At 43.6% G+C, this 19,024-nt stretch overlaps 1 protein-coding gene across 1 annotated transcript in view; it reads left to right on the plus strand.

Annotated features, from left to right (window-relative positions):
* The window catches only part of PRKCH (protein kinase C eta), a 219,142-nt gene that overhangs the window by 141,751 nt on the left and 58,367 nt on the right, over positions 1-19,024 (plus strand). Inside the window, exon 10 of the mRNA XM_069465036.1 lies at positions 5,631-5,785. Coding sequence (XP_069321137.1) covers positions 5,631-5,785 — 155 coding nt within the window. The remainder of the gene's footprint in view (positions 1-5,630; positions 5,786-19,024) is intronic.

Raw genomic sequence — 19,024 nt, forward strand, 5'->3', positions numbered from 1 at the left:
AAGTAAATGTAAAAAAGAGAACTAAACATAAAGATTGGAGGTGCAAGTGGTGTCTCACAAAACCCAAGGGCAGGAATTGGCCAGGACTATCAGAGGATCCAAAACAGGAAAGACATTAGGAGCCCTGGTAGTTTCCTTCTTGGCTCATTCATCTTCCCTGATCTCTTGTCTCTGCCTCACTCTGTGCTTCGGTTTCATTCTTCTCCCTCATCTATCCGTCTGTCTGTCCATCCATCCAACCATCCATCCAGGCATTCGCCACTCTGTCATAGCAAGGCGTTTCACAAGTTCAAGCCACAAAGGCAGCCTCAGCTCCCTAATTCCTACTTCCTTGTTTCTGCACACGGTTTTAACTCCTAAAGAACAATTTTTAATGGAGGGCTGTAGGGAATGCAGACTAGTTATACTCACAGCCTCCTCTTGGGCCTGGAGAAGTGACGATTCTGAACTAAGAGCAGGAACAGAGAGTTGGCCCGGGCTTCAGCGGGTTAATGGAAGCAGAGCAAGTGACAACAGGAATCCTATTATTACCAAGCACCTGTAACTCACACTGGGCGTGGGACAAAGGGATTTCTGAGTTGCTTTTATTCCCCCAGGTGTTCATCGCCCCATGTTAATGACTTGCATTCGTGGTTGGCTGGGGCAGGGACAAAAGAGCGGAGCAAGGTTTAGACAAAGCTAAGCCACTTGGTTTGAGAACTGAGGTTAAACCTATCTCCTGGACCTTAGGTTTCCTACCACACAGATCAGGGTAGAGTTTACCTCAGAGGAGCCAAAGCCTCAGGTAAAGCTGTGCAGATTTGCAGGCTCAGTTTCTAGGAAATTGAACTTTAGAAAAACTGAAATGGCTATAGGTATAGGTTTAAATACAGAAACAACCATCTCTGCCTCGGGTGGGATTTGGAAACCCCTCCCTGCCCCAGGAGTGACTCAGCGGCAACCGTAATCCTTCATGCAGCACCTCCCTAAATGCAGGCTTCCCAAAATACGCTTCATCTAGTTGAGTTTGTGAAGCGTGAGTTAGCGTCTGTCAAGTAATCACTGATACTAGTTTTTAAATAGCACAGATGGAGAGCAGAGTGGTAGGTGAGAGCTTATCTTCTGCCTCCTTTCAAAACTTCACATAAGGTCTCTGCTTTGCAGAGGACATTCCCTGAATATGGAAGGTTTCTGCAGGTTGATGGAATTAATTCCAAAGGAGTTTAAATTCCTCTGGTATGATTTGTTTTCATAGCTGATATTTTATTATATGTGACATGTTCCAACATTTCCTGGAGTCTTTTTCAAGCCAAGCCCCGGAGCTGCCACCTGTTTTGCCCCAGGCACTGGGCTCATAATTCTGATAGAGACCAGGAGGTGAGTGGCCGTGTTTATTACTAGGATATGAGGCCCTGCAGTTCTCAGTTGTGGTTGACCTCAGATGGGGTACAACAAAGCACCTCTAAGAAAAAGCCTTTTGCTTTTTCTACAGACACTTGATTGTGAAAACAGCAGTTGGATTACAGCGAAGCCTCACACTCAGCAACCCCAGCACGTGACAGCCCGTCTTCCTCTCCTGATAGCCGACATGCGCCCTGGCTCCTGCCCTCTCTATCCCCACTCTAGCCTGCTTATGGGTCTGCATCCTTCAAGGCTGGGGAATCAGGTCCTCTTAGAAGCTTCCTCAGATCCCACCCCCGCCTCCAGGCTGCCCAGGCGCCATGCTCGACGTCCCCATGGCATCATCTATACTTGTACGTCGTCGTACGCCGCCTGTATTCCTCCAGTGCACTTAGAACACTGGGTGACGTGTGCTATGTGTCTGTGAGCTTCCTGAGAACAGCTGTGAGCTCTCATTTGTTTTAGGAGATTTGGTCCCTGCCCAGGGCCCTGGCATACTATGTGTATTTAGTAAACATTTATTTTTGTTGTGAACCTTAAAGGAAGCTTAAAAGATCTCTGAAAGCTGCAGTAGATGCTCTAAAGCCTATGTACCAGAACTCAGACCCCCGGGACCCAAACCAGAGCCAACTGATTCTTGTTTTGGATGTCATTCCAAAAAGCCTGATGGCCTGGTTAGGTCAGGCAGCAGAAAGGCCCTTAGGGGAGAAGCTGCTTATCAGTGTTCCTTAATAATGGGTAGCAAAGATAAGAAGGGCCCTCTTTCCATCTCTGCTTTCCAACTCCCATTGCCTGAATAACTGCTCTCTCAGCCTCACAACTGCATGTTTCCAATGTCCAATCTCCCACCTTTCAGATGAAAATAAGAAAAATATGGGAGAAGGACATGTGACTTTAGTTTGCTTCTAGTGATAAGAGTAGTACACACTCATCATAGAAACCTGGAGAGATACTAAAAAGTATAAAGAAGACATAAATGTCTTCCCAGATCTCACAACGAAGAGCTGGCTTCTGTCATGCTGAAGATATTTTTTTGTTCTTTCTGTGTATATCTGCATTTTTGGCTACAGCTGAACTTATTCTACACATTCACATTTATGGCCTTTTTTAAAACTGGAAATATCTTCATTAGAGCCACTGGCATCTGTAGCTTCGGCAGCAGCTACTGTTTATTGCACACTTGCCAAAGGGACCTGAGGACACGCTTATTGCAATTTCATTTCTGATGGTGGCTCCTCACTCACTCCCTGCCCCCCCAGCTAAGGATGAATGGATCTTCTTTTCTAAACGCTGGAGATTTTTGTCATTTATCTCCTTCTCTGCAAAAGTCATCTTGGGGAAATTGCTGCCAAATCTTTACCTGCCTCTGCAGCAGAAATTTTAAAATAGAGTGGACAGAAGTACAGGGAAACAGAGGGTTTCCTCACAGCAAAAACATTCTGCTCGTGGATAAACATGTTTGTGTTTTCTACCTGGTGACATCATTTGAGGTCTTTGGTAGGATGGGCCATTACTTTTTATTAAGTCCTTGTTGTATCTCCAAGAGTTACTTGTCGCCCGAGGGCTGTGAGTTGAACTCTGTGTTCTGGGTGGTGCCAGACAGGAGGTTAGACATGATACTTACTGGAAAGAAGCAAAGTACAGCAGAAGCCATCTTTTTGCAGTTCTAAAGCTCAGGCTCCCCTTGCTGTGCAGCCCAGGGGGTGGGGGGCTGTGTGTTATCTGAGAATCTGCCTCCAGGGCTGTGCGAGGGGCCGAGATGGGAGAGACGGAGCAAGACTGGGGGGCAGTATTTTCTCCCCTGAGATCTGGAGTTTAGCCCACGATCTGGCTTTTTAGATGTTGAATATGGGAGTGTGTGTGTGTGTGTGTGTGTGTATGAATGAGAGAGCTAGAAATGGATGAAGTTTCCTGGGGAACACCCTTATCCTTTTGATGCCAGCTGCCTTAGAAGCTCTTGCCAAGTGCACTAACTTACAGCAGCCTAAGGAATGGCCACTTACCTACTGACCCAGTTCCAGTAATCAGGTGTTCAGGGCCATTGGAATTTGTGTGACTGCCAGTGAGACGCATGAAGAAGGGGAGTAGTGTGGTTAACACAAATGCATAAGACTGACCTTGCCGAGCGCTGGTTCATCGTGGCTTTTACCACCTTAGTCTTCCTCACCCCCTCCCTGCCGTGGCTGCCTCTCCACTGGACACAGCATCAGCATAAAAACTTACTTTGCATTTGGGGCTTTTTGAGGCGTCTCTTGCACACACTTCTCTACCCCACGTGGTTGCTAACCTGCTAATCCATCTGGGTCCTTCCCATTTAGAAAATACAGGACAGCCATTGCTCATCCAAGCTCGTCCCACCCAGTTCTGCCTCTCCCCGTGTCAGTCACCCTCGGGTGGAGGCCAGCAGCTTAGTCAGATGGCTTGCCGGGTTTACGAAGCTTTCCTGGTGGCGTATGTCGGCCAACCTGAAGAGCTGTGGTGGTGGCGGCTTTTGTTTTTGTGAATCTTGCCGGTCCCTCTTCACTCTTACATTCTTGCTTCTCGTCAGCAGAGAGAGATGTCTAATAGATATGGGGGATTTTTTTTCCTTCTAATTAAGGTATTACTTAAAATAGGGACTAGGAGGTCCTAAGTTGAGCTGTCTCACGATAGGGATCTGCTTAATGACACCAGTGACGCGGTGGGAGCTGAGCAGGCGCAGGCGTGGTGCTCGGCCCGGGTTCAGCTGCCACTGTGTGGAAACCCTCTGGGCAAAGTCGGTGGCACTTAAAACCCCAAGTACAGATGGGCTCTGTGTATCCACATCCTTTGGTAAAATACCAATTTCCTCACAAAGTGACCTCCAGCCCCCACGAAGGATGTCCCTGGCCCTGTGTGGACACAGTCCTCTTGCAGCCTGGGCTCACGTTTCACCCGCTCCGAGACCTCTCGACCCCCAGGCTTGTGAGCAGATACTACGCTTCCTCTGCTTTTCCTTCACAGCTTATCAGAATTTGTAGATTTGCTTGTTCATGTGATTTTTTTTATTTTTTATTTTTATTTATTTATTTTTTGAGACAGAGTCTCACTTTGTTGCCTGGGCTAGAGTGAGTGCTCTGGTGTCAGCCTAGCTCACAGCAACCTCAAACTCCTGGGTTCAAGCGATCCTCCTGCCTCAGCCTCCCGAGTAGCTGGGACTACAGGCATGCGCCACCATGCCCAGCTAATTTTTTCTATATATATTTTTAGTTGGCCAGATAATTTCTTTCTATTTTTAGTAGAGACGGGGATCTCGCTCTTGCTCAGGCTGGTCTCGAACTCCTGACCTCAAGCGATCCTCCCGCCTCAGCCTCCCAGAGTGCTAGAATTACAGGCGTGAGCCACCGTGTCCAGCCTGATTTGTCTTTTAAAGCAATGTGTTTCTCACACCAGACTCTGCATGGGGAGAGGCTGTGTCTGCTCTGTTTTCTTTCTGTCAGGTCCCCAGCACCTAATTCAGTACTGACTATCAACCATTGAGGGACTTCATAAATGTTAGTGGGAGTGAGGAAACCCCTTGATCTTTAAGGTTCTTGAAACAAAGTATTTTACACTGTGTATCTTAAAGGTATCACTTTGTAATGAAGACTTACACATTCCTTTCATTAAGCAGTCTTAATTTCCACAGCACTCTATTCACGCCACTTGCCTACTGCTTATTACACTGCATGTCACCTGCTGGGTTAGGGGTCCCTTCAGGTGGAGTGGCGTCCCACTCATTTCTGTGTTCCGGGTTCGGAGTTGTAATTCTGATAGGCTGGATGGAATTTCCAATGTGGAGGCCACTCTGAAGCTGCCCTTCGACTTCTGTTTGGCTGACTTGTCTAAAGGGTTTTTCTGCGATCATGCTCTGCCCACTTGTGAGGATGAAAGCACCTGTTAGAAGGCATTTTACCTTTTGATTTACATTCCTCTCGCCAGTTCCCTGGCCTTCCAGGTGCAGAGCTAGAACTAGAACCACAGGCTTCTGATGCCGTCTCTACTTTTGATTTCATGTAGGAATTCAAGGTTGTGCAGAATTACCTACAGGAGATCCAGGTGCTACTCTTCCAGAGGGATCTGATCCCACCAGCCCCATCCTGCTGCCCCCTGACCTCTTGTTGGGATGTTTTGCTGAATATCTCCATTTGACAGTCTCTCCTCTCCAGACCACAGCCCTGGTAATACGTCGCTGATTGAACTCTAGGCTAATTGCTACACCACATTGGAGCCTCTCTTGTGCTTTTATCCAGGATCGCCTGTTTTTTGTGATGGAGTTTGTAAACGGAGGCGACTTGATGTTCCACATTCAGAAGTCCCGTCGTTTTGATGAAGCACGAGCTCGTTTCTACGCCGCAGAAATCATTTCCGCGCTCATGTTCCTCCATGAGAAAGGAATCATCTACAGGTGAGTTTTGGTGGCTGGTACCTTCTCTCCTAATTCCCCTGCCCCCTCTCCTGGCTTAATCCATTTCCACCTCTCATGATAATCAATTGAAATCTTTTTAGAATTAAATACACAAAAGTTCGATGTGTCCATTAGGATAAATGAACAACGTAGTGATAAACGCTGCCTCTAAACTAAAACGTGCCCTATTTAGTATCCATAAAATGGACCTCAGAGACTTGAAAAGACTACTCATGAATTGGTCTAACCATCGTTTGCTAAGGGCCGATTATAGCCAAGCCCTCCAAGGCGCTAAACACCTCGTTGTTCTCTTTTTCCCATTTTAACATTTGAAGTGAATCAGTTGATCATGGATCCATTCAGTTTTAAGAATCCACACCACCTCACCTGAAGAATGTGGATAACTGTTGCCCTAAGTTTCTGTAATAAGAATCCTGGTCAGAATGGGGTATTGTTCCCCTGTCAGAAGCTAAGAGGTGAACTGCCAATGAACAGTGTCCTGCCTGATACTTGTCATTTGTAGCCCCCTCCCAAATATTTATTATTTGATTCCATTTCGTGACACACAATCTTTTGATCATGATATACCATACTTTGGATGGGCTCAAAATCTGGTTGATGGTGTTAGATCTCAGAACTCAGTGGATAGCAAATGAAACTGTAGTCAGAGAGAATGTTGGGAGGGTGAGAGATATATGAGTGCATGTTAGACAATTTTTACTCTTAAATTTTCCTTTTGTCCCTATTGTCAGTGTCCTCCTACTCTTTAAATCACATTAGAACCTAGTTGCCTTATAGACTCTTTTTCCTGTTGAGATGCAATTGTTGCTTTCCTTTGAGAAAAACTCTTTTATATGAGGAGCATGAATGCCAAAGGAAAGAATTTAATGATTGAAATTTGCTATTTATTAGCCTTGTTCATGCTTATTCTTTTTGTGAACTCATGACAGTATTAACATCATTATTAAAGTATGAGAGAGCTTTAAAAACAGTGAATATTCTTAAATACCCTGGGTGTCAAAATAAGAAGAGAGCAAGTAGTGAGACCATAAAGAATGCAGTAGGACCAGTAGACGATGCCAGAAAGAAGTGGGAAAGCAAATAAGGTAGAACAAGCACTCTGTGGAAATGTCTTCTAATTAATTCTCAGTGCAGAGTCCCAAAGCCTCAACTAGACGCAGCCCTTTTCTTGTAGACCCAAGACCCTGTGCAGCAGAGAAGGGGTGCAGAGCTGGTTGCCAGGCCTGGAGAACGGCAGCAGGAGTCACCTGCTTGAAGGTGATCTAGAATTTCCGCTCATTCTTAAGTCCCGGGGCTGCCACAGGTTGCTTTAGGCAGCCTGTGTTTGGGGCTTTCTTGCCCAGGCTGTGGTGTTCCCCTGGTGGCTCTATCACAGAACTTTTCCTCTCTCTGCTTTCTGCCCAGTGTATGATTTATGGAGGTTGCTGGTCCCATCTCTGATGGTGAGGGGAGTTAAGAGTCCTTCCCCGTGGTGGTACGGTACTGTACGTCTTCAAGTCTCTCCTGTGGAGATTCTTGGCTTCTTGTTCCCCTTTCAGTGATAGGACAACTTTAATTCATGAAAATCAGGCAGCAGGGGGAAAGCAGTATGGTCTAAACTCAAGTTTTCTTGAATGTTTAGAGGCTTTAAGGTTTTGTTTGTTTGTGACAAGCTCTCACTCTGTCATCCAGGCTGGAGTGCGGTGGCACAATCATATCTCACTGCAGCCTCAAATTCCTGGGCTCAAGCAATCTTCCCATCTCAGCCTCCAAAATAGCTGGGACTATGGGCCTGTGCCACCACACCTGTATAATTTTTTTTTTTTAATTTTTTGTTGAGGTGGGGTCTCACCCTGTTGCCCAGGCTGTTCTCAAACTCCTGGCCTCAAGCAATCCTCCTGCCTCAGCCTCCCAAAGTGTGGGATTACAGGTGTGGGCCACTGCACCCAGCTGCAGCTATCAGTATTGATGCAAGGCAGCAAGTTTGTTTTCTTGTGTCAGATGTTACTACCTCTTGGTCTGGGTGTTCCATTTGTCTTAAAACATGGTGGATGGACACTGGAACCTAATGTAGTCTCTGGTGAAGCAATGTCAACCCACATCTTGAGAAGTTTTATTTTAATGCATGGTATCTGTGATTCAATTCTGAGCATTGATTTTAATTTACTCTTGGGCTTGAGTCCCATATTCAGGGTCTAACTGATATGGTTGACTTTGAAGGGAGCACATTTAATTAGGATAGATTCAAATGCTATTTTTATCCTGTGGATTTATTTCACAGGATAATTTAATTCCATTCAGTGTACTGGCTGGGAGCAGAGTCTTAAGGATAAGCCTTTGAAAGCCAAGTCCTTGGAATTCACACGTAGTAAAGGGCACATTTGGGTCACAGAGGGTGTGGCTTTGATACAGGAGCCTAGTGAGAAACTTGGGAGCATCAGACAGCCTCGTTTATCATACATGTCCCGGGACAGCCTTATCAGAGCTAAAATGATCTCCCCAGAAGATGCCTCTGACCTATCTATAGAGTTGTTATTTATTTTGAATTTTTATTTTTGGTGGGGGAGGGTTCTTTTTCCAGTAAGTTACAGAGGTGGTACCATCTGCCAGTCGCTGTCAAAGAGGACTTTAGAAGGTAGTGCCATAGCCTCCCCCCTCTGATAGGAATTCCTTCTCTCTCTCAGCTGACTGCCTGTGTGAGAGGACACAGGCCAGTTTCATGTACGAGCTTTTCAGCTTGTGTTGTGACCCTGATTCTCAGACACACTCACTTGTATTTCGTGGAGGAGCAGAACCCAGTTCCTGGGAGAGTCAGCCAGAAGGGCCTACCCCTTTGCCTTTGGTTGGAAGGTCTGGAACCTGCCATGGCCCAGAAGCCAGGAAGAGTAGGCTGGGAAGTAGGCAGTCATTGAGTCGGCTTTGCCAAGGGGGAAAAAGACTATTCATCCGTTTGTCTGGGGCTTGCTGGCGGACTGGGAGCCCAGACAGTGCTCATGAATAATTTACACATGGCATTGACTTTTTTCCAGAGTCAAGCCCTACAGAAAACTTAGGGAAACAAAGGGGCATACATCCCATTGACCAGCATGACAGGCACCATTTTCCATTGTGTTTCATAAACTGTATTGAAGGGGAATTCAGCCATCATTGACAATTCCAACCCCAAACTCCTAAAGCCAGCCAGCACACGTTGGATGTGCTGTTTTTGACGAGAGCATGGAATATTATATCTGAAATACGTTGGGTGAGGAAGAGTTTATAGAAGGGCACAGCTTAAATTTCAGTTCCTCCTTACCATGTTACACTTGAACACACAGCACTTTTCTTTCAACACCCAGTTTCCAACGCATGAGGCTGACCACTTTATACCTTGTGCAGTTCTTGGCATGCTGGGTATGTGGCAATTGGCGTTTTCTCTTAAAGCTCCGAGCACTTCCTGTGGTATTTCGTGATCCCATTATCCAGATGTGGACCTGGCCCATAGAGGAAGGAAGCTCTTGCCCCACAGAGGCTGCCTGCCGGGTCTGACGTGCAGTCTTCTACCCCGATGCTTATGTAGCACATTTCTTTCTTTCTTTCTTCTTTCTTTTTTAAATCCAACTACAGATTTACAAGAAAAGCACATTAACTTTTAAAGAGGATCACCTTTGATTTCTCCTCAAATTGAGAGAAAAATCTCTACTTAAGTTTACTTTTTTTTTTTGTAAATCAGAATTTGGGAAGACTAGCAATCTCCCTCTGGGATAAGCTCTGTTAAGCTGGTCTCTGAACACAGTTGTTGGGTCTGTGTGAATAGAACAGTCTCTACCATCATCTAACTCTTGTTTCTCCAGGATATCGTGGGTGGTCGCAGGCGCTTCGCTGACTCCAGATGCCCGTGCACCTGAACTTAGCTGGGCGAACCTTTGCTTGGTGAGCGGTCTCCTCCGTGAGCATGGCTTCCAAGCAAAGCTGTGCTCAGCTGAGAATTCGCAAGTGATGTGTTTCCAAATCAGTTTGTGTTTTGGGTCAGTGATGGATATTACGTGCCTGAGTCAGTGGTCTCTGCGGTTCTCTCCTTCCGGAAAACTGTGGCAACAGCTCTCTGATTCCCTTCTTCTGGAACCTCTCTTACTCCTCAGTATTTCTCATCAGCAGACTTTCAGAGTCCCCAGATACCTTTCATTTGAGCCTGGAATTTTGGATTCTTACTCTTACCTCACTTATACTGGAATTCAGTTCCATATTTATATTTATTCTGCTCATTCTAGTGAGAAAAACCTTCTTTTTAGATAAAGATGAAAGTCAAATTTAACAGCTCTGTTTTCCCTTTGTCACATGATGGCATCATTCCTTCTGCTCTAAGAAGTAGGTCGACACTTTCTTGATCTGCTTTCTGCAAAGACAGCTATAGATTGTCATTTGTTATTTTTATAGTCCTTGTTTGTTCAGGATGTGCCGACCACGGGAATTCTCAATACATTACTAGCTTTCACAGCAGATTTTGGCTGCAAGCTCTCACCCAGAACTAATATTGAACTCTGAACTTTTAGTCATCTCTCATAGATGGTCATGCCTTGTTCTGCCAAATGGTGGCCTCATTCAGTGACTACTCTTCCACTGTCACCAGAAAGGGTCTGCCATCCCTGACTCCTAAGATCGTTTTACAGGGTTGTGAGGGAGAGCTCTGATCTTTCCAGCTTATTATAGGAGCTTGACATTTCCCCCTAATGTAGGCTTCCCCTTTCCCACAGTGAAACTCATTGGCCACCTTTCTGCACCCTTGCACAGCCTTCAGAGATCATTTAACAAGTATTTATTGCACGTCAGCTGTCTGCCAAGGATATGGGTACAACAATGAGCAAAACTAAAATGCTCCCTGGTTCAGGGTATGGTCTAGTGAGGCAGAAAGATATCAATCAAATGATCATACTAATATAAAATTGCAACTGTGATCAGTGCTATGAAGAAACAAAATGCAATGCAATGAATGAGAACCTTGAATAGAGTGGTTTGGTCTGGTTAGGAGAAGATGAAATATTTTCCTAAGAAAGTGACCCTTGAGCTGAGGCCACAGTGAAGAGAGAAGTAAGGAGCATTCAAGACAGAAGGAACAGCAAGTGCAGCTGCCCAGTAGCAGGAGGAAGCATGACAATTTCAAAGGCTTTTAAAGAAGGCCATTGTGGCTGGAGTTAGGAGGCATTTATTCCCACAGTTGGCATTTCATTATCCTAGAGGCTTCCGTCAGCTGATGACTTCAAGATTGTATTAGACACTCCTTGTAAATAATTTATTTAAAAGTTAGGTAAGGCTGGTCACATTGCCAATCCCTGGAGGAGCCATCCATTGACAGTGTGTTCCTTGTGTCTAGGTCTTTGTGTTTATACTCAACAATGGAGTTATAAAATATTAGAGCCAGATGAGAACTCAAAGATCATCTAGTGCCAAGTTCCCTTTTACAGATGAGGGAATTCAGGTCTGAAACATCCAAACAGTAAATTGCTTCTCATAGTGGATGTTCTCTTAGAGTGGCTGATCTGCAATTTGTTTTCCATCTCCAGAAAACTAAAAATACAATTAGAAAATTTTGTTTCAATCTTCATGGTACTGCTGACATGAAGAGCTAATCAAGACATTTGGAGGCATTCAGCAACATTTGCTCCATTTCAGTGGGGGAAATCCGGTTGAGATCAAAACATAATGACTGAGCTGCCACTTTGTACCGGGCATTATGTTCAGAGGTATAGATACAAAAGGAGTAGATGGGCTGTCTGCCCTTCCAGGCTTTTTCTGTGCGGGAAGAGAGATGGTCTGTAAACAAGCAATGGCAGATGGATTCCAGAATTGGAGTATGCCCGGGGTATTTTTGGAACGTGAGGATGGCCACTTAGCCTAACTAAGATGGGTGTTCAGGCAGCTTCCTGGAAGAAGTGATGCCTGAGCTGAGTGTGAAAAGTTAAAAGGTGAACAAAGATCAGGAGGGTGTTTAGATGGGGGGGGGCAAGTTTGCGCAAAGCAGAGAAGTATGAAAGGTTGTGGTGAATGTGTGGGTAGAATGGAAAACTGCAAGCATTTTGGTAGACTAGAGAGCCTAAAATTTGAGGTATGGTGGAAGAAGAGGCTAGAGGGATAGCAGAAAGGAAGCTGTGAAGGGCGTATTGTTCTTGCAATGTTTGAATTCTGTGTCACTTAGGATTTGGCACCATTGCCTATCACAGGAAATGTAAAAATGGCAGTGGCTCTAATCAGATAGAAATATTTATCTCTCTCATATAAAAAGCCTGGAGGTAGGTGGTCCAGCTCTGCTGTGGAAGCTCCATGGAGTCATCTGGGACCCAAATTTCTGTGTTTTCTGTTCTGCCATCTTCAGGGTCACCTCCTGGTCTAAAATGTTTGCTGAAGCTCCAGGAATCATCCCTGTATTCCTGTTCTAGGCAATAAGAAGGACAGGAGGGCACTCTTCCTTTTGAGGGGCTTCCTGAAATTCTACACAATTTTGGCCATGGAATGAATTGGCCAGAACTTGGTCACACGACTGCACCTAGCTGCAGTGAAGACTAGGAAATACGGTTTTACAAGTGGCCATGTTCCAGCTAGAAATCAGACTCTCATTATTAATAAGGGGAAGAATAGTTATTTAAATAGGAAACTCACAGTATCAGACACAAATTCCATGCCAGGGAGTTTGGGTTTTATGTAGTAGATAAAGGAGAATCTTGGAAGAATCTTCAGCAGGTCTCATGACATGAGTGGATTTGGAGTTCACATTTATTGGGGACATGTGCATGGTGGGCAGTGGCCAGGGCAGGGAGGTTCAATTGGAGGCAGTTGCAGTGTTGCAGGTAAGAAGATGATGAGGACCTGGACTGAGACAGTGATGGCTGGGCTGAAGAGAAAGGCATAGGTTTAGGAGATATTAACAAGTAGAACAGACAGGACTTAGTGATTGAGTGGGTCCAGGTTTGAAAAAGAAATCAGGAGTCATTCCCAGGTGTTTAGCTAGAAGGTTAAATGGATGGTGGTACCACTAACAGGGGAGAGAATGAGCCCAGGAAGTGGTCTAGGCAGAAGAGGAAGATGAGGAGTTTCAGATATGTTGTATGTCAGGTACCTGAGACACATTCCAGTGGAGATGCTCGATAGGCAGGTGCATGTGAGTCTGAAGCCCAGTGAAGAGCATGAGCTAGAAGTAAATATTTGGACATCGTCAGGACATGGCTGTTAGTTCAGATCATGAGAATGGATGAGATCACCCGATAAGAATGTCTTAAAACGGAACAGTGAGTCAAGGACAGAACCCTGAGGAACCAAGCCCCATTAGAAATCTGCCTAAATTTGGCTCCAGGGTTAAAAAAAAAAATCAATACACCACATCATTTAGAGTAAGTATCCCCAAAGTACAAGTCCATTAAAAATATAATAAAAGAGTAGAAAAAGATCACTTATTTTGAAATAAATTTGTGAGGCAGCATATATTCTTTCTGTTGAAAGAATGCTGGGCATGGTTTTCAGAAGCTAGACCCAGCTCTGGTTCTGGGGATGTGGGTAGGTTGCTGAATACTCTGGTCCTGTTTGTCCCTCTGTACAATGGGGGTTGCCATTGACATAGCTTTCCTGTAGGGTGTTGGTCAAGCCCAAATCACATGGAAGTGAAAGTGTGAAAGCTCTTTGAAACGTGCTGTGTCAATGTCAACCTAAGAGATTATTCTTTGCATGCATGCTACCAGCTGTTTAGGGTTTTCTTTGTAGCGTAGGCTTAGGCTGAAATTATCCTCAAGACCACTGCCTCAGTAATAAGGAATTTCATCACAGAAATTGGAGTTTTAGCTTGTAAAAATCAACCCTTTGAAGACCAGTATCTTTATGGTAAAGTAAATTTGAAATTTGAAAGAGCTTAAGTTTATGTAAATTTAAACTCTTTCAAACCAAATCATTTTCTCTGTATTTCAACAATATTTTGAAATTTTATGTGATTAACATACTATGTACTTATCATAAACACTGAAGATGATTTTCTTAGGAAGCCCTGGAGCATATGGGACATACATGCTTGCATTTTGCTTAAATTTCGAGTCTCTAATGTTTGGGAGAAGCAGTTGAACTCGTTTTGAGTTTGTTTACCTCTTCTAGTATTGAAGCAAATTTTTGGTGGTTAATTTGAGAGAAGATTCACGAACTTTTTCAGACCATTAGTGGAGTGAATATCCTGGGGGTGTAATCCCAGTAATGCAGTTTCTTACAGGATTTAACTTAATAGCAGAAAGAAACTTAAGCTCTGGAACACTCTGATTGTTTTTCTGTACTTGACATATTAAATCAGAACACTGATCTTGGCCTAGCTCATCAGCGTTTGGCCTTTTCATCAATGAAGGCTGTGGTTATTTGGAACTAATTGATAAATATGTTAATGGATTTCACTGGGTAATGAAATCAGACCACCAGTTTTTCTCTTTTTCCCACCAAACTGACCAAGCAACTTACTGCTTCATTATAATTACAGACAATGTTGGGTTTATTTCCTAAGCAATAAAAATACAGTTATTTGATCTTTATGCCTTAGATGAAGACTGCCATATGTAAAAAGTGATTGAATTGTACAGTTCAAGAAATGGTTATGAAATGCCTATCAAATGCAAAGCTTTAATGTCAGGCTCCTGCAGAGTAAAAGGAGAATCAAGACAGGCCCTGCCTCAAGCTTGGGGTGTTTGTTCTTTCCTTTAATAAATATTTGTTGATCACCTACTGTGTACCATAGCACTGTGCTAAGCTCTGGGAAAATACAGGAAATAAAACAGACAAAAACTCCTACCTTTAGGTTGCTTAAATTCTGGTACAAGTAGTCAGACAAACAGAAAAAGTAAATATATTGCATGTTGGGGTGATAAGTTTTATCAATAAAAAGCTTAGTAAAACTAAGATAAAACTTAGGAACAAAGGTTTACTTTTTTACATAGAGAATTAAGAAAGGCTTCTCTGATAAGGGCCATTTGAGCAGATGAGCAGAGACCTAAGAATGGGAGGAGGCAGCTCCATGTGAATGTCTGGGCAAAGAGCATTCCAGGCCAACCCTTTGGGAGGGAACGTGCACAGCATGGTCCAGGAGCAGCAAAGCTACCAGTGGGCTGGAGCAGGGTGGACTGGGCGAGCCTGGGGGGAGATGACCCAAGCCCTCTTGCTTGGATTCTGCCATATAGAATACTAGCCACGTGTATTGAACATTTATATGGTGGAACTCTGCAGTCCACCTCGGTGATATCCTTCAAATCCATGCAGGTGCTGAGTTCCCTCACCCTACAGGCCCTTACACACACATTTCCCTTTGCCTAGAATGCTTTCCCCCTCTCTTTGCCAAGTTTCCTGCTACTAATCCTTGCAGTCTCGGCTCAGTTGTCACCTCCTCTGAGAAACGTTTCCTGACTCTCCTGCCCTCCAAACTCCATCTAGGTAAGGTGCCCTTCCTCTGCTCCTAGGGCAACCTATAATACCCTTCCCTTAGTGCTTTTTATGGGCTGTGCCCCTCAGCATATGGGCTGCCTTCTGAGGGCAGGGACCGTGGCTGTCTAATCCCAGCACCTAGGACAGGGACAGGAATGGCAGATGTTCTTAAGTGTTCTTTCTATTTTAAGATGACAGATCACGTCTGAGACTATATTATGGTCACCACCATTTATTGAGCATCTTCTACAAGCCAGGCTCTATTCTAAGCTCCTCTGTATTAACCCATCTACTCCTCACGACCACATAGTGAGATGATGCTCAGCTCGGGAAGAGCAGCCCAGTTATCAGCTTATACGGGTCTAAACCTATGCTTTTCTTAGAATTCAAGGTAGTATTTGTTTTTTCTAATAAATGAAAGTCTGCTGAGAATTTTCTCTGATTTAGTGAAAGAAATGTTGTGTATCCATAGTAGTGTTTTTTAAATTATAGTTCAAATTCTTCAATAATTTTAAAGTTTTAGATTTTTATTTTGATGATAGAAATAATTCTTTCACCCATTATAAAGATGTGTAATTGTAGTCTCAAGTGAAGGTATTGCATAGGAAAAGACTTAGTGTTTCCTCAAATGTTCATTAAAAATGAGCCATATACTAGTTGGGTTTTGAGAAGCAGGGATGGACTCTGCCGTGATTCTTCTACCCCATCTCTACATTAGTAACACCCTAAAGTTATTAAGGGGCTGTGTCTTCAAAGTAAGCTATGCAAAAATATTCTGCTCATAAAAGTGTGTATATATAGTCTTCATTTCAGTATATATTCATTATGAGGGCAATGGTTTTTCACTGTGTTTTCTTAATTTTAAAATAAAATTTATTTTTGGTTCTGTAGTTACAAATGTAACACATAGTGATTTTTGAAATTTAAAGTATTAAAAGTAAAAATGAAATAAGCTATAATCTTACCACTGAAAGGTAACCATTTTTCTTTAGATATATTTCCTTAAAGTCTTTTAATATACAATATTTACTTTAAAAAGGAAAACAAGTGAGGTCATATATGTATATATTTAACCTAATTTTTTTCACATAATAATCCATGACCGTTTTCATGAAAGCGTTTACATTGTCTTTTGAACCTAACATTAAATGATGAAGAGTGGTCTGTCATATGAACCTACTTAAGTTGTAGTACATTTAAGTTGATTTACTATTATTTATGTGTTTATATCCTTATACCTATCTATTTGGATCAGTCTTTGATTCTTTCCCTAGAAAGACTCCTGGAGGTATTACTGCTGAGTTAAAAGGCACACTCGTACGACTTTAAGGCAGGTATTGTGACTAAGAGCCAGGGCTCCAGAGTTGAATGAACCTGTTTCCAGCCTTGGTTCTGCCTCTTCCATTTGTGGGATCCTGAGCAAATTACTTACCCTCTCTAAGCCTCAGTTTCTTCATTGATAAAATGGAGATACTAGCAATGCACACCTGAGGGTATTTGTTAGAATTAAATTGGGGGGAGGGGATGTAAAGCCTTTAGCCCAGGGCTTGGTATGTACTACATACTCAGTAATGTTCACTTTTGAACATTCTGTCTGCTACCACTCTCAGAAAAAGCATCAAAAAACATATTCTAACAGTGGTATTTGCCGGGCGCAGTGGCTCACACCTGTAATCCTAGCACTCTGCGAGGCCGAGGCAGGAGGATCGCTCAAGGTCAGGAGTTCGAGACCAGCCTGAGCAAGAGCAAGACCCTGTCTCTACTATAAATAGAAATAAATTATCTGGACAACTAAAACTATATAGAAAAAGTTAGCCGGGCATGGTGGCGCATGCCTATAGTCCCAGCTACTTGGGAGGCTGAGGCAGAAGGATTGCTTGAGCCCAGGAGTTTGAGGTTGCTGTGAGCTGGGCTGACGCCACAGCACTCTAGCTTGGGCAAAAGAGTGAGACTCTGTCTCCAAAAAAAAAAAAAAAAAAAAACAATGGTATTGGTGTTATCTTTCCAGTTCTTCCCCTCATAGATCTTAAGTACACAATTTGATAAATTTTGACATGTGTACACACCATGTAATCGATACTCCAAATAATATATAGAATATTTCCATCATCCCAGAAAATTTCCTGGTGCCCCTTTCAGCTAATCCTCAACCACTCCACAGGCAACCTGTGATTCTGTATTGGTATTATAGGCTATGGATGTCCAAGTTGAAACTCTAGAGAGTCCTCAAAGTGGAATTGCTTCTCAGCAGAGAAGACAGTAGCAATATAGAGCTAATGTATCCTTGTCAGTGTAAGAGGATAGATTTTTTTTTATACATCTTATTTTATTCAGCTAGCAGTCTGATCACACATGGTCCAAGAACACTCAAATAACAAGTCAGATGTAATCAGATGTTGAAGATTGGTCTTCAAACGTTATAGCCAATGATACCGTGCTTGCCTATGATCTCTCCCATATAAAACCACATCCACACCCTCAGTGGCCACCAAACCATTCAGCACGGCTTCCTTAACTGTGAGCTGTTTGAAGCTACCAGTTTGCGCACTATCGACTATTTTTTTCAGGCTCTGAAAAGCTCTAGGGATCTCAGCTGAGGTTGGAGGAACCAGCTCAGTCTTGGGGAAGTACCAAAATGTGGCCAGTCGAGGCTTTGAGTAAGTCACAGCAGTGTTCGCCAGTGCCAAGGCTTCTTTTCGAGGTTATGGACAAAATGAGCCACGGTGCTTAGACGGAAAGTCCGTTGCCCTGAACGGTCAGCTGAATGTCACACCCCAAAAAACCAAGAGGTTGAGGATCTTTCAGTTGACCATGTATGAGTTTAATGGTGGTTGTGGTCAGAAGAAACCACCGAAAAAGAAGACCCCATCCTCTCAGGGAAAATAGTTCCAGGAGGATAAATAGCAGCACAACAGTGGGTATCTGCGGATCTGAGATGGTATAGGTGGTTTTTATTTTCTTTGTAATGCCTTTCAAACGTCCTGTATTGAACAAATGTTATCTTTTTTGATCATTAAAAATGCTGTTTTAGAAAGGGGTATCATATGTGATGTGGTGTTTTTTGACGTGCTGATGTCGCAAATAGGCAACCTGCTGCTGTACCAGTTAAGTTCTGTAAAGCCTTGACCTTGAGGCTGTGAGCATTCCCTGTCTGAATCCCAGTTCTACAGAAATCCCAAAGTTTGCTCAGGCTGCCCTAACAAACACCACAGACTAGGTGCCTTAAACAGAAATTCATGTCTGACAGCTCCGGAGGCTGGGAAGTCCAAGACCTAGGTGCTGACTGATGTGGTTTCTCATGTGGGCTCTCTTCCTGGCTTGCAGGTGGCTGCCTTCTTGCTGTGTCCTCATATGGTGGGGGCAGAGAAAGAGAAAAGCACCAACTCCCTGATGTCTTTTCTTGTAAGGTCACAAATGTTATCACGAGGGCCCCAGCTTCATGACCTCATCTGACTTCTAATTATCTCCCAAGGGCTCCACCTCCAAATTCCATCACATTAGGGCTTAGTGATCCAACATATGAATTTTGGTGGTATACAAACAGTCCATAACAGTCATTCATTCATACATATATTCAGTTTTATAAAATGTCTGTTACGTTAAGCAAGGTGCTTTGCAGCTATTTTAGTTTGATAGTGCACAATCTACCTGAAAATGATTTCAGTCCTAAGGAAATCAGAACCTGCTGGAATTGAGCACACAGTAGACTGGCACGAGAGAACAGTAGAGGATTAGTCCAAGGTGTTATCATTCTTTTGACTTACTAAGCCATGTATGTTAGTCTTGGAGCTGTGTTTGTCAGGTGTGTTGAGACCAAGTCCTTCT

Source organism: Eulemur rufifrons, chromosome 2 (genome assembly GCF_041146395.1).
Source record: "Eulemur rufifrons isolate Redbay chromosome 2, OSU_ERuf_1, whole genome shotgun sequence".
Classification (NCBI taxonomy): domain Eukaryota; kingdom Metazoa; phylum Chordata; class Mammalia; order Primates; family Lemuridae; genus Eulemur; species Eulemur rufifrons.